We start from the raw sequence: 15287 nt of genomic DNA, 5'->3' as shown, positions 1-15287 counted from the left end.
ATTCATTGCTATCATGACTGTGTGTCAGGAATGACTAAGGTGGAGGAAAAACTGAAAGCAGGTCGTGCTAAGAGACCAGAAGGAAGTGCGCTCAGTGAGGAGCCTCAGAGAAGACCGGCTCCAACTCAGTCCACCAAGAAAGACTCAGCCACAACGAGCTCTGGTAGGTGAATTCTTCTATACCTGCTGTTTAGGCCACAGAGTGGAGTGGTGTTTGGCATGGTTGACTCATGGCCAGAGTATTTTACAAATTATTTCTTGATTAATTGACCAATCGGATTAAATATATATACATATATACAGTATATATATATATTTTTTTATTATAAATATTTTTGTTGTCAAAAGATTAAATAATAATAATAAGAATTTTGGGTAACGCTTTCTTTTACAGTCCCCTAATTACCTGGTATTTAGCTGGTAAATTCATGGTAACACTAAAGTGTTGCTAGGTAATTACCAAGGGTAATAAGATCAGTAAATACAGTGAAACCGTTGCCAAAATACTGGGTAATGCACGGTAATGTACTCGGTAAGTAAAGTAAAACTGTACTGTAAAAGAAAGCCAAGCTTGTTTCCATGTAATTACACACATTTTTAGGGTTAGGTTTGTTAGATTACCCCTTGGGTAAATAGCTAGTAATTAGGGGACTGTAGGTACCTGCTTATTACCAGTTTATAACCCAATAATACACTTACATTTACCATAGTTTTGCCATAGTTTAGCTGTACATACCTTCTTATTAACAGCAGTAATAACACGCTATAATTAACTATATAGTTACCAGGTAAATGCCCAGTATTTTGGCAACAGTTTCACTGTATTTACTTTCTTATTACCATTGGTAATTACCTAGTAACACTTTGGTGTTACCATGAATTTACCAGGTAAATACCTGGTAATTAGGGGACTGTAAAAGAAAGCGTTACCGAATTTTGCATTATCAAATCAAATAATGCATAATGGAAATGAAACAGCCTTGGTGTGGTACACGGGTGGGTGTGTGTGTGTTTGCACACGTGCGTGAGAGAGACGAGATGAGTGTGTGTGTGTTGTTGTTGTTGTTTAGGCAATAATATTCCCTTGCAATTTCCCATGAATAATTATTAAAACAATTCAAAGCTTAACATCGTATTTAGTCAAATCGTATCACGAGTCACGACATCGCTACAAATACAGTACGCTCCGATAAACTACAGTGAAACATCAATGTTTACGTTATCGTGTGCTGGCGGCGTTAGCATTAGAAACTGGATGCTTTCGGCTCAGATGCTGAATTGTGGACGTGCTGTTGTGGTACGCCAGCTGTAGTTTGCAGTGGTTACACTGCACCTTGTTGGCTTCTTGTTTAAGCGTGAAATGGTACCACACTTTGGACATTTTCGGCATTTTACGAACTGTTTCACTCTCCATCATCGCGCCAGCTGAAATCCGAGTGTGCGTCTGCTATAACGGTCCGTGTGGAACAATGATCCCTGCGTTGAACAGGCCACATAATGCGCGAGATGAGAATTAAATGAATATTCGGGGAATTTTTGTAATCGAGTTACTCAATTACTCGAGTAATCGTTGCAGCCCGTCACCAGTTCAAATTTAAGGTCCAATCGAAAGTGAGTTACAATGGATGGTGGTTAACCTCCAGCTCTATGAAGATGCAAAATGAGAATGTCACTTGTTCATGGATTATTTTACATACATAAGCCACTACAATACGTTGTCATTTGTTAAAACAAGGGAACAAGAATAGTGAGGACATGAAAGGACAGGACTATAAAACCAGTACCATCACCTGATGACTGACAGAATGTCATGTGAATTCCAAGGTGTGGTACCTGACACTCAGTGGCAGCGGGCGATCTCAGAGCGAGGTGAAGTCGTTTGTCCCACCTGCTCCATTGTCACTAGGAAAACAATCCACGGCCTCAAGAAACACATGGAGATTTGCAAGAAGGTCAGTGGATGATACACACACACACACACATCTATCAGAGTGGTGGAGCAGGGTGCGGTGTGCATGGCTCGCTGTGAAACCCATTAAGAGTTTTCCTGTGAGAGCATTCAATATCATCGCAAGACAAACACCTCAGGAAACGCTTAGTTTCACTGCGTCATTAGTGAACTGAAGAGTGAACCGAGCATCTGCACTGTGAAATGTCTTGCTTTTAATTTTGTGTCATTTGACTTGAGCAGCCACATTGCCTAAAACCAATTTTTCATCTGTTATATGCTATAAATACCAACATGTCTCTGTTTCAAAGTAAAAGCAGTCAACCGTTTTCTGTCCTGATGCCCTTCTTTTATTGTGAAATGTTTGCAGGACCAACACATGAGAGCCCTGACTCGGGTCGAGCTCGAGCTTTTTTTTAAAATGTCAATTACAAAGATGTGTTTGTGTTTAAACAATTTAAACGCAATACTTGACTGTAGCAACCCGCTCTCGCTCCACGTCACTCACAGAACTGTCACTCAGATTCACAGATCACATTACACTGATCCCAATCCCACATCCCGCCACAAACGTGGACAACATAAATAGAAAGATTAGAGATGGCGAACTGAAGACAGTGGAGAACAAGAGAGGAAAGTGTGATATGCAGGTCAACTGTTGCTGCACCCAATCACTCCAAAAAACAAAATGATCAATTTAACAACCCAAAAAATGCTTCAAACATTTCTCTAAGTAAACTTAACACTGAAAGGAAAGGAATATACCTCTTACACCATTAAAGGTGCTCAGATAAGGTCAGAGGTCTAGAGCGGATTGTTTTAGGATTTGCGTCATTTAAATTACAGAACATGCCCACAACTTTGAAGATTTGTATTTTTTTTTTATTGTGAAGCAAACAACAAATGGGACAGAAAAACAGAAAAAGTCATTGTGCATATAACTATTCACCCCTTGACTTTACTTTGTAGAACCACCTTTAGCGGCTATCAAAGCTCTAAGTCGCTTTGGATAAGTCTCTATGAGCTTGCCACATCTTTCCACTGGGATTTTTGCCCATTCCTCCTTGCAAAACTGCTCCAGCTCCTTCAAGTTGGATGGTCTGCGCTTGTGAACAGCAATCTTTAAGTCTAACCACAGATTTTCTATTGGATTGAGGTCTGGCCTTTGACTAGGCCATTCCAACACATTCACAAAATGTTTCCCCTTAAAGGTGAAGTAAGTAGTTTATAGTGCCATTTAGAGGAGAGGCTGAAATTTACTAAATCTGCTCACCCCCTCCCTTCCTTGAGCCCTACGGTATCCGCAGCTGGTCAAATGTCGTCCTCGTCGTCTTTCTCCGTGTCAACAGATGAGGTTCGTGAGGCGAGGGAGAGGGCGAGCTACCGCGGCCGTAGCAGACGAAGCGGAGAGAGTGGAGGCGGGACTTCCGCTACAAGTAAAGAGACGCTTGATTTGTACTCTCGCGTTTGTCCTTACAGGCTCCGGTAGAAACATGGCGTCTCGCTGCTAACAGTGGCAATGCAACCGCGGCCCGCGACCATGTTATTTTACATGACTTTTTGAAACACTACGAAAATGAAACAAAACTATTATACAGCGACTAGACAATGCAGGAGCACATAATATGTATAAAAAAGTGAATTTTGGGTTATATAAACCCATAAATACTACACAGTGTCCCTTTAAACCACTGAAGTGTTGTTTTAGCAGTGTGTTTGTGATCATTTTGCTGCTGGAAGGTGACCCGCCGTCCTGTCAGCTGTGGCCTAGTGGTTAGGGCTTCGAGCTTGAGACCGCAGAGTAGCCGGTTCTATCCCCGACCAGTCTGCGGCTGAAGTGCCCCTAAGCAAGGCCCCCTCACTGCTCCCCGAGCACCGCTGAATGCAGGCAGCTCATTGCTCCGGGTTAGCATGTACTTCACCTCACTGTGTGCTGTGTGTTCATTAATTCACGGTTGCAGTAATTGGAATTTCCCCACTGCGGGACTAATAAGGGACTAATCTTTATCTTTATCTTTAACTCAAATCACACACAGAGTTGTACAGGTTTTGCTAAAGAATAGCTCTGTATTTAGCAACATCCATCTTTCCCTCAACTCGGACCAGTTCCCCAGTCCGGCCTGCTGAGAAACATCCCCACAGCATGACGCTGCCACCACCATGTTTCACTGTGACGATGGTGTTCTTTGGGTGATATGATGTGTTTGGGTTTTGTTACAGACATAACGTTTTCTTTGATGGCTGAAAAGTTCAATTTTAGTCTTATCAGACCAGAGCACCTTCCTCCATGCATGTTGAGAGTTTCCCACATGCCTTTTAGCAAACTCAAAAATGCCATTTTATTTCTTCTGGCCACTCTGCCATAAAGCCCAACTCTATGGAGCGGACAGCGTATTGTTGTCCTATGTACAGATACTCCAGTCTCTGCTGTGGAACTCTGCAGCTCCTCCTTGCCCGGCCGTTTTTTCGAGTTTTGGTGGGCGGCCGTCTCTTGGCAGGTTTGTTGTTGTGCCATGTTCTTTCCATTTGGCGATGATAGATTTGGAGGTGCTCCTGGGGATCATCAAAGATTTGGATATTTTTTTATAACCTAACCCTGACTTGTACTTCTCAACTACATTGTCCCTCACTTGCTTGGAGAGTTCCTTGGTCTTCATGGCAGTGTTCAGTTAGTGATGCCTCTTGCTTTGGTGTTGCAGCCTCTGGGGCCTTTCAAAAAAGGTGTATGTGCTGACAGATCATGTGACACTTGGATTGCACACTTGGATATCATTTCACTACTTATGTGACTTCTGAAGGTAATTGGTTGCACCAGAGCTTTTTATGGGCTTAATAACAAAGGGGGTGAATACATATGCACATGCCAATTTTCTGTTTTTATGTATATGTTTTTCTCATTTCACTTAGACTTAGTGTCTTAGCTTAGACTACTGTGTTCTGATTCATCACATAAAATTCAGATTAAAAAAAAATTGAACTAAATGCTGTAATATAACAAAATAGGTAACAATCCAATGGGGGTGAATACTTTTGCAAGGCACTGTATATCTTACATATCACCATAAAATCACCTCCAATGTACTTTCTTCTGTTGTGTATTGCGTTTCATGCTTATTTACCATAATTCTTAGCATGATAAATGCATATTTTCTTAAGTCAAATTTCAGATTCACCAGGAGAAAAAAAACAGAAAAGCAAACTACCGGCAGTTTTTTGCGATTTTTGCAATAAATGTGAGTGTGAAAATTTGAAGAATCCTCATATTCCCCTTTAACTTTGACTGCAGTGTTATGAGATACCCCCCCCCCCCCCCCTTCGCAGAGTCTGGGGAGCCTTTACAGTCAATACATTGATTGGACAGTATCTCAGCACAGTGATCCCAAACCATGTTATATTCTATACTCGTGTACCCTTATATGAAAGTGAATATCAGCTGGACACTGATACACGTCTGTGGTTTGTTTGCATTGCACTCTATTATGGTTCAATGGAAGTAATAAATGAGGTTAAAGGAAGTGCTCACTCCTCCTCCTGGAGACAAGGGCAGCTGGAGTGAGAATAATGCCTCTGTGACCCAGTGGCCCACGTGTCATTAAAGTGACAGTCTGCCATTAAGTAATGACAGAATCACCACATTACCTCGGGGTCAGTCACCATCACACCTATGTCTCCAGATCAATACTGAAGCGAAGAAATGCTGTTTGTTTAATTGACTTTTTCCTGGTTCTTTAACTGGCCTTTGTCCTTTTAGTTTTTCCACAATAATGCACTAATAAAGTTACACATGAAATGTTGCTTCTATATCGATAGATCCAATAAAGAGCAGAGCCAGCAGGGAGTGAGGCTACTTGTTAGTTTCCTTTCATAGAAAATGTAATTTGATCCTGTGTTTGCCCTTTAACCCCTGCAGCTCCAGGATGCCCTGAAGTGCCAGCAGTGCCAAAAGCAGTTCAGGTCCAAGGCCGGCCTCAACTACCACACCATGGCTGAGCACAGCAACAAGGTGTGCACACACAGATTTAAAAATGTATGTTGATGAAGAAATGGAGTGAAATAGAGAATGGTTCACACTCACGATGACTCAAGAACGATGTGTTCTGAAAAATCTAAAATATTCTGGTGCACTGATGATGACTGAATGAAATGGATGTTTAAGTTAAATTTGCTTAAATAGAAATAGAAAAAGCTGAATGCATCGAGATATTTGAGTGAGTACGAGTTCACACACACCATAACATGTTTAAAACGGTCTCCTACTAGATCCACTACTCAGGACACAGTTTTCAGAGAAAATGAAGACTCATGATGACTCAACAGACTGCTTAACACAAACTGTCATTGCAATTCAGTGTACGTACAGTAAGAAAGTAAGTATAGAATTTGGGAAAGGATGTAATGGCAAAAGTATACAATCCACCATGTAAAGGCTTCAGTAGCAGTGCTGCATTCAATGTCGTGGTATTAAACTTTGAATGAAGTCATTTAGAAAAACAAATTCAAATTCACCCTATTTTTGGGTTTTTGCCTTTATTTGATAGTATGCAGTAGAGATAGACAGGAAAGGGGGAGGCAGAGTGAGAGGGAATGACATGCTTTGACATGATTTGAACCAGGGCCACCTGTGTTGAGGACTGTAGCTTCTACGCTTTACCCACTGCGCCACCCACTGGCCCAAATTCACCCTATTTTATGCTAGATTTCGCGAAAAGAACTTGGAATTTCCATTTGTCAACTGACGTGAATGAGTGCAACTGTTGCCTGAACGCAGCTTTATATCCAAGAGTATATTCATCCATCCAGTATCTACCACTTTATCCTCCACCAGAGGGTTGTGGGGGTGCTGTGCCAATCTCAGCTGACATAGGCGATAGGCGGGGTACACCCTGGACTGTTCGTCAGTCCATCACAGGGCCACATATAGAGACAAACAACCATTCACTCTTTCTCTAACACCTACAGTCAATTTAGATTTTCCAATTCACCTAATCCCCATATTGCATGTTTTTTGACTGTGGGAGGAAGCCGGAGAACCCTGAGAAAACCCACGCACACAGAGAGAGAACATGCAAACTCCTTGCAGAAAGGCCCTTGTTCCAACCGGGGCTCGAACATGGGTCTTATCGCTGCAAAGGCAAGAGCGCTAACCACTACACCAACCGTGTGGCCCACCAAGAGGATAGTATAAAATAAATATATATTTTTATTAATAAATAAATATAAATATTAGAATAAATATAATAAATAATATTGTATTAAATAAAATAATTCTATAAATAACTGGGGTCATAAGTTATTAGTTACCACATCAAAGCAGATGCAAAGAATTGGGGGTTGGTTAAATTTGCACTTGTGGCTCTATGTATAGAAATCCATGGTATCCAGTCGTGTCAGTTTTCACTGGACTCATGTTGGGGGTTCCCTGCATGTAGCAACAAAAGCCTCAGGACACTTAAATGAACGAAGTGTGTTGTATCTGTTGTATGTTGACTCTCAGCTGTTTTGCCCCCTCCCTCTTGTGGTTTTGTAAGTGATGATACATTTCATCTGTGATTGGTGTTCCTCTCTGTGCAGCTGTTGTGCGTCTGACAGCAGAGAGCTTCATTAAGATATTACCATTACACACACACACACACACATACTCACACTCTTCTTCATTAGAGCAACGAATGGCAAAAGCAAATTTTGCTGAATAATTCAACACAGCCCATTTCAAAAAAGTGACATGAAAGATTAATGAACGTACGAACAGAAAACCTTGTGACATCCTGTTGGTGTCACAGTATTAATTATTAGTTATATAGTAACATGTTTATCAGTTTACATATTACTGTATTTTAATTTTGCTCTAGCAATTCAAACCAATGAGAACTCCCAAAAAAATCACAAAAAATTTGAAAATGTTCCACATACACATGAATTGGAAACAAAAACAATGGGTTGTGACCAAAACAATGATCACAACCCAGCCCAATTTGGAAACTCACAGTGTCGTCATACTTAAACGTTTACGCTTTCTACTTTCCTTGGACGTTTTCAGATTTTAGTATGAGTGTGTATGGCGTGCGTGGGAATGAAACATGTATTTCTCACCCCTTTTTTACAAATTTAAATGTGGGAGCTCCTAAAAGCCTCCTGACGAAATGTAATCTCTATCATCAATATTACTGTTTTTCACCAGTTTTGGATAGTTAGGCCCAGGTCTTTGGAAGGAGGAGGGGGAACGAAAGTTACGTATGTAACTAGGTTCTATGAATCCTGGATGACCGCCAGAGGCGGTGCTTTAGCACTGAATGTCTCCATCTTGCGCATGCGCAGGTCGAGTGTTTATACCAGGGGTCACCAACGTGGTGCCCGCGGGCACCTGGTAGCCCACAGGCAGCCAATACGGTGCCCGCGGGCTCACTTCACTTCACCTCACTTGCATGTATCCATATGATCACTCAGTAAAATATCTTTGATATTGTTTATAAAAACTGGTAATCGTTAGGAGTAAGCACTGGAATGAATGTGTATGCAGTTGAATGCATAATATTAATCATTTAAATGGTAAACAAACAAAAAAATATTATATGGTAGCCCTCCATATTATTTTTTACCCTTAAGGTAGCTCTCTGTCTCAAAAAGGTTGGTGACCCCTGGTTTATACCAACAAAGTCACCCATGACCCCTGATGATGCCGGCTAGCCTATATCTTCCGGTGACATCAGAGGATCTGTTCCTGCAGAATCTTCTCGCGAAACCACGAGGATTCCAAGTGACAGAACGCTCTGGCGGTCATCCAGGATTCATAGAACCGTAGTTACATACGTAACTTTCGTTATATTTCATCCTTACTGACCGCCAGAGGCACCGCCTCAGTAAGGATCTGAAGAGGAGAAGGAGGATGAGGATGTCGTCCACACGCCGAGGTGATGGACAGGCCCTCATGGCAACGGCATCCAGAGTCACCCCCCTAGAAAAGTGTACTCTGAGAGGGAACCAGGCAGCTCATTGTGAAGATCACTCTGAGGATCTTCATGCCCCGCGACTGCAGGGGTGAGAGGGCTGCTGCCACACACCTGGCAAGCACCAGTGGTGAAGGGAGAGGCCGAACGGGAGCAGTGAGCACCCCGGACTGATAATGGCGGCCCTGAGAGCAGGCTGCAGAAAATGCCTGGTGCTATGGGGACGTGAAAGTACGCGTCTTGGGGAACCACATTGGCCCCATAGTTGGTGAACTCGGTGGCTGAAGCCGCCACGGAGAGCACATCTTCCTCCGGTTCGACCGTGGCAGCGGGGAAGCGGAAAAACCTGCGTCCCCTGCACCGGTCCCAGAACTGGACGGCTATGAAGAGGGTCTTCATCTTGTTTAACTCCTCAGTCAGCTGGTCCACCCTGGAGGCCAGTTTAGACTCCTCGACCCCACTTCCCAGAGGGGGCGCCCACAGCCTCTGCAGCCCGACGCTTAGGTCGGTTAGGCTGTGCTGGTGGCCGTCGCTGGGCTGGGGTCGGCTGGTCCGGTTTCAGAACATGACCCAGCAGGTGTTCAACCTCAGCCAGTCTGGCAACCCTCACTGCCCTGGGCATGAAGCTGCAGTTCATGCACGGATCCTCCGACGGCCCCTCCCTCAGGTGTTTGAGGCCAAGGCACGGAGGGCACCTATCATGACCGTCCTCCGGCTGCAGGGAGGCCATACAGGTCGCACAGGAGTGGTCACCAAGCATGGTGACAGTCAGCGGCTGTAGAGTGGGAGAAGCAACAGATGCTGGGAGAGGGAGCTAGAGCACTGCCTTCACCAACAGGTGTCGCACGGCCGAATACAGTTAGGGTTCGTGGTTCTTCACACTAACTATGAGGCCGACGGCGTCCGCCTATGCTGGGAGCGGGAGCGAGAACACTGCCATCACCAGCAAAGGTCAGCTTGCTGCGCCAATACAGACTGTCACCACCGAGCAGACACAGCTCGATGTGGCTGTTACTGACGGTAAGTAGTATACACCTGTGATGGGAGAGGGAGCGAGCACACTGCCTTCACCAACAGGTGTCGCACAGCCGAATACAGTCAGGATTAGTGGTTCTTCACACTAACTATGAGGGCAACAGCATCCGCCTATGCTGGGAGCGGGAGCGAGTGCACTGCCTTCACCGGCAAAGGTCAGCTTGCTGCGCCAATACAGACTGTCGCCACCGAGCAGACGCAGCTCGAGATGTGGCTGTTACTGACGGTAAGTAGCATACACCTGTGATGGGAGAGGGAGCGAGCGCACTGACTTCACCAACAGGTGTCGCACAGACAAATACAGTTAGCCTAGTGGGCTCTTCACACTTCTGCTAACTGGAGGGCAACAGCACCCGCCTATGCTGGGAGTGGGAGCGAGCACTGCCTTCACCAGCAAAAGGTTGGCTTGCTGCGCCGAATACAACCATCCTGCCTAGCAACACAGCTCAAGATGTGGCTTTTACTAGAGGTAGTAGTATACACCTGCGATGGGAAAGGGAGCGAACACACTGCCTTCACAAACAGGTATCTAATGCAGTTAGCCTTAGTGGAACACGTCTGCTTACTACAGGGGACTAGAATGAAGAGTACAGCCAACGGTGTATCATCATCATCAACACAGTAAAAACCCAAAGCAAAAGCGGTACTCACTGTACAGTTACTCCCAGATAACTGTAGTACAGATGTCAGGAGAGGGAGCGAATACACTGGCTTCACCGACATATGTACACATACGCAAGGTCAAGCAAGCAGTGCTGACACTAGCGCCTGTAACTAAAAACACAAATGTCGGGAGAGAGAGCGCACACGCTGTCTTCACCGACAGGAGAGTAAAAAAGAGAGACAGTACACATCGTACAGTTACTCATAGATACAGCAGAAGTACCAAGTTAGAAGAGGGAGCGAGTACGCTGGCTTCACAAACATACAACCACCACGAAAGGCGGGCCTGGTACAACCAGCTGTGTACCGATTACACAGACTCTAGGTCAAGCCTCTACAGATATAGCAGAAATACAGATGTCAGGAGAGGGAGCGAGTACGCTGGCTTCACCGACATATGAAGCTACAACTGGAGGTGGGTACAAACAGCGGTGTAGCGATTACGCAGACGCTAGGTCAAGCAAGCAATGTTGACCGCCAGCGCAACAACCCAATGTCGGGAGAGAGAGCGCACACGCTGTCTTCACCAACACATGAAAAGAAAAAACAAAGCGAGAAACGGTACTCACTGTACAGTTACTCACGGATAACAGTAGTACAGATGTCAGGAGAGGGAGCGAGTACACTGGCTTCACTGACATGTATAATGTACAGATTACGCAGACGCTAGATTAAGCAGCAGTGCTGACACTAGTGCCTGTAATTAACACACAAATGTCGAAGAGAGAGCACACACGCTGTCTGCACCGACACATAACAGTAAAAAGGAGAGAGGCAGTACACGTTGTACTGTTACTCATAGATACAGCATAAGTGGGGATGTCGGGAGAGGGAGCGAGTACACTGGCTTCACCGACATACAACTACAACGAAAGGCAGGTACAACCAATTGTGTGGCAATTACACAGACTCTGTGTCAGCCTCTGCAGGTATAGCAGAAGTACAGATGTCGGGAGAGGGAGCGAGTACGCTGGCTTCACCGACATATAAAGTACAACCGAAGGTGGGTATAACCGTCGGTGTAGCGATTAAAGCAATGCTTTCTTCATAACATGGATAAGTACAGATAAAAAACGGTACAAGTTGTACAATTACTCACAGATATAGGAGAAGTACAGATGTGGGGAGAGGGAGCGAGTACACTTTCTTCACCAACATATGACCGCAACAAAGCGGGTACGATCAGCTGTGTACCGATTATACAGATGCTAGGTCGAGCAGGCAATGCTTACCGCTAGCGCCCGTAACTAACATACAGAAATGTCGGGAGAGAGCGAGCACAACGCCTTCACCGACTTAATTTTACAGAGAAGACATATTCTCAAAGGAGGCGAAAGACGCCTGGTATACTCAGCCAGTTGTAGCGTTGGCTGATCCAACTTCTATTTCGTGGTGTTCACGGCGAACCGCGACGAACCTCCCGTCTCCGCTCGTCGCAGCCCTTGGAGGGCGAGCAGCTCGCAGCTCGCAGCTCCGACAGATTGTCACAAGGCTACGAGCGACGGAGCGGCAATGGACGCTTTAAGTTCAGCTAGAATTTCGCTGACATGCGTCTACCTGCGAAAGCGAGAAGATGAAAAGGAACAGATCCTCTGATGTCACCGGAAGATATAGGCTAGCCGGCGTCATCAGGGGTCATGGGTGACTTTGTTGGTATAAACACTCGACCTGCGCATGCGCAAGATGGAGACATTCAGTGCTAAAGCACCGCCTCTGGCGGTCAGTAAGGATGAAATAGAACAGGGATTGGGGGAATTAAGGAGGGGGAGGTTTAAAGTTTTAAAGGTTGATTCCACAAAATTTTAAAGGTTGATTCCACAAAATTACCACTTTGTCTAAATACTTCCAAGTTTTAAAGGTTCAATCCATCCAAATTGGCAGCAAGAAGCAGGCACGATCAAAATTTTGCCACATAATTTTCTAGTTTTATATTGTTCATGTGTGGTTGTATATACAGTTGTATGGTTTGAGTGAAGAAGTTTTGAGTTTTTTTCTGTGTTGGTCAGTCTCATAAGAAATTACTGTTGTTTCTGTAAAAGCACTGAGGTATTGAGTTTTTATTTTTTGCACATTAAGCAGAAGAAAAAAACATTTGAAATGTTCACAGTCTCATTTTATTTTCATTGTGACATGGTCACAATTACCTGGCCCCAGTGCAGTGTGGGAAAAGCAGAACCAGGCCACCAGAAACGCTGTTTGAGGAATTGGAGAGTTCGAGCAGTACCAGGATGACAAGCCAACTTGGAGGAATGGCCCCATTGGAGAACTTCGGAGCGTGCGACCGTGGGCACAAAAAGGCGATCGGGTGGTCCTCCTCCAGGGTCGGGATCGGTCGCCTGGGCCTCGCGAACTCTCGTCTCCACTGGCCAAGTGGCGGCACCTAGGATGCAGCAGGACGGCAGGAGGGTTCCGGGTTCTGGTTCTGGAGGATCTGGAGCATACAGTCGGGAGAGGGCATCAGGCTTTACGTTCCGGGTCCCTGGGCGAAAGGTGAGGGTAAACTGGAAGCGTCCCAGGAAGAGAGCCCAACGTGCCTGCCTCGAGTTGAGTCTTCGGGCGTTCTGTAGATAGGCCAGGGCTTTATGATCGGTCCAGACGATAAACGGTTGAGCGGTCCGCTCTAGCCAGTGCCTCCACTCTTGGAGGGCCAAGACGACAGCCAGGAGCTCTTTATTCCCAACGTCGTAGTTTCTTTCAGCGGGAGAGAGTCGACGGCTGAAGAAAGCGCAGGGATGGAGTTTCTGGTCGTCGGGGCTGCGCTGGGAGAGGACCGCCCCCACACCGGTGTCGGACACGTCGACCTCCACCACGAATTGACGTTCTGGGTCAGGATGGGACAGGATAGGGGCAGAAGTGAACATCTCCTTCAATCGAAGGAACGCAGACTCAGCATCACCGGACCACAGGAACGTCTGATTAGGAGAAGTTAGTCTTGTTAGGGGTTCAACAATTCTGCTGTAGTTCTTAATAAAACGTCTATAAAAGTTCGCGAAGCCTAGGAAGCGATGTAACTGCTTCCGGGAGGTAGGTGTAGGCCAGTCTTTTACAGCCGAGATCTTGGAAGGGTCGGGAGCAAGACTTCCCTGTTCCACAATAAACCCCAGGAATGGAACTGATCTTGCATGGAATGAACATTTTTCTGCCTTAACAAATAGTTTATTTTCCAATAGTCTAAACGGACATGCTGGACATGCTCCTCTTCGTTCTCGGAAAAGATGAGAATATCATCCAAGTACACAAAGAGGAACCTGTCCAGCATGTCACGCAGCACGTCATTCGCCAGATGCTGGAAAACAGCAGGGGCGTTAGTGAGGCCAAAGGGCATCACCAGATATTCAAAGTGACCTAGGGGTGTATTGAAAGCTGTCTTCCATTCATCCCCCTCCTTTATACGGACCAGATGGTAGGCGTTACGTAGGTCTAACTTTGAAAACACTCGTGCCTTACTGAGGGGGTTAAAGGCAGCATCAAGGAGAGGTAAAGCGTAACGGTTCTTTATGGTTATATCATTAAGGCCACGATAGTCAATGCACGGTCGGAGAGTCCCGTCCTTCTTGGACACAAAAAAAGAGGACGGCCGGATGAGCCCAGTCGCCAGAGACTGGGTTATGTAGTCTTCCATGCTTTGACGTTCGGCCCGTGACAAGTTATAAAGACGCCTCGATGGTAGAGTGGCCCCAGGAAGAAGATCTATGGCACAGTCGTACGGGCGATGTGGTGGTAGCGAAAGCGCACGGCCCTTGGAGAAGACCTCAGCGAGGTCATGGAACGCCGGTGAGATCAGGAGGTTCGGGGTTGGTGTCTGGAGTCCTTGGTGAAGAAGGTCTGGCGGATCTGAGGCAATGAGAGTGGCAGTGGACGCTCCAACTGGAGAGTTGACCAGTGGACCAGTTGAAAACCGGGTTATGGCGAGCCAGCCAGGGAAGCCCCAAGACGAGCGACGCCGATGAAACTGGGATAAGGAACAGCTAGACCTCCTCCACGTGATTACCAGACAGGACCATGGTGATGGTGTCGGTTCGGTGAGTCACCTCGGCGAGTAGATTGCCATTGAGGTCGGAGATGGTCTTGGGCTGGTCCAACGGGATAGTTGGAATCCCCGCCTGCTCAGCCAGAAGAGTGTCTATGAAGTTCTCGTCGGCCCCTGAGTCGACGAGACAAGTGAGGGACAACCTCTCTTCTCCCCACTGAAGTTGTCCTGGAAGCGAGACTCTGATGGGTGCAGGAACTGAAACCGCTCTACTCACCTCACTGCACTCCTGCGTGCGCTGGTGAGCTTAAACTTTTGGGCGGCTGGGGCATGAGGCGATGAGGTGTCCCGTGACACCAAAATAGATGCAGGAACCAGACTGCAGTCGGCGTCGTCTCTCCGTGGGTGATAGACGGTTGCGGCCCAGCTGCATAGGTTCACTATTATTGTTTAGACTAGGAGTGGGTGATTTAAACGGTGGAGCGTTAGAGACGGGGAAGTGAGAAATATTAGTCGAACGACGAGGAGAAGAACGCGCTTATCGCGTCGCCTCTCCTTAAGCCTACAGTCTAGACGAATGGCTAGGTCTATTAGAGCGTCGAGACTAGGTGTTATGTCTCGAGTGGCCAATTCGTCCCTTAACTCATCGTTTAACCCACGTAAAAAGATAGCTCGAAGTGAGGTGTCGTTCCACCCACTCTCTGAAGCACAAATACGAAAATCCACC

The 15287-nt window shown here is 45.9% G+C and overlaps 1 protein-coding gene across 2 annotated transcripts in view; it reads left to right on the top strand.

Moving 5' to 3' along the window:
* The window catches only part of znf512b (zinc finger protein 512B), a 75506-nt gene that overhangs the window by 32059 nt on the left and 28160 nt on the right, over nt 1-15287 (top strand). For both annotated transcript variants that reach the window (XM_083894770.1, XM_083894769.1), the window contains exons 7-9: nt 29-163; nt 1825-1952; nt 5859-5951. In XM_083894770.1, the coding sequence (XP_083750896.1) occupies nt 29-163; nt 1825-1952; nt 5859-5951 (356 nt within the window). The remainder of the gene's footprint in view (nt 1-28; nt 164-1824; nt 1953-5858; nt 5952-15287) is intronic.

Source organism: Microchirus variegatus (genome assembly GCF_963457635.1).
Source record: "Microchirus variegatus genome assembly, chromosome: 9".
Classification (NCBI taxonomy): domain Eukaryota; kingdom Metazoa; phylum Chordata; class Actinopteri; order Pleuronectiformes; family Soleidae; genus Microchirus; species Microchirus variegatus.
Note: the sequence above shows the minus strand (reverse complement) of the source record. Positions and strands in the feature narration are given on the sequence as shown.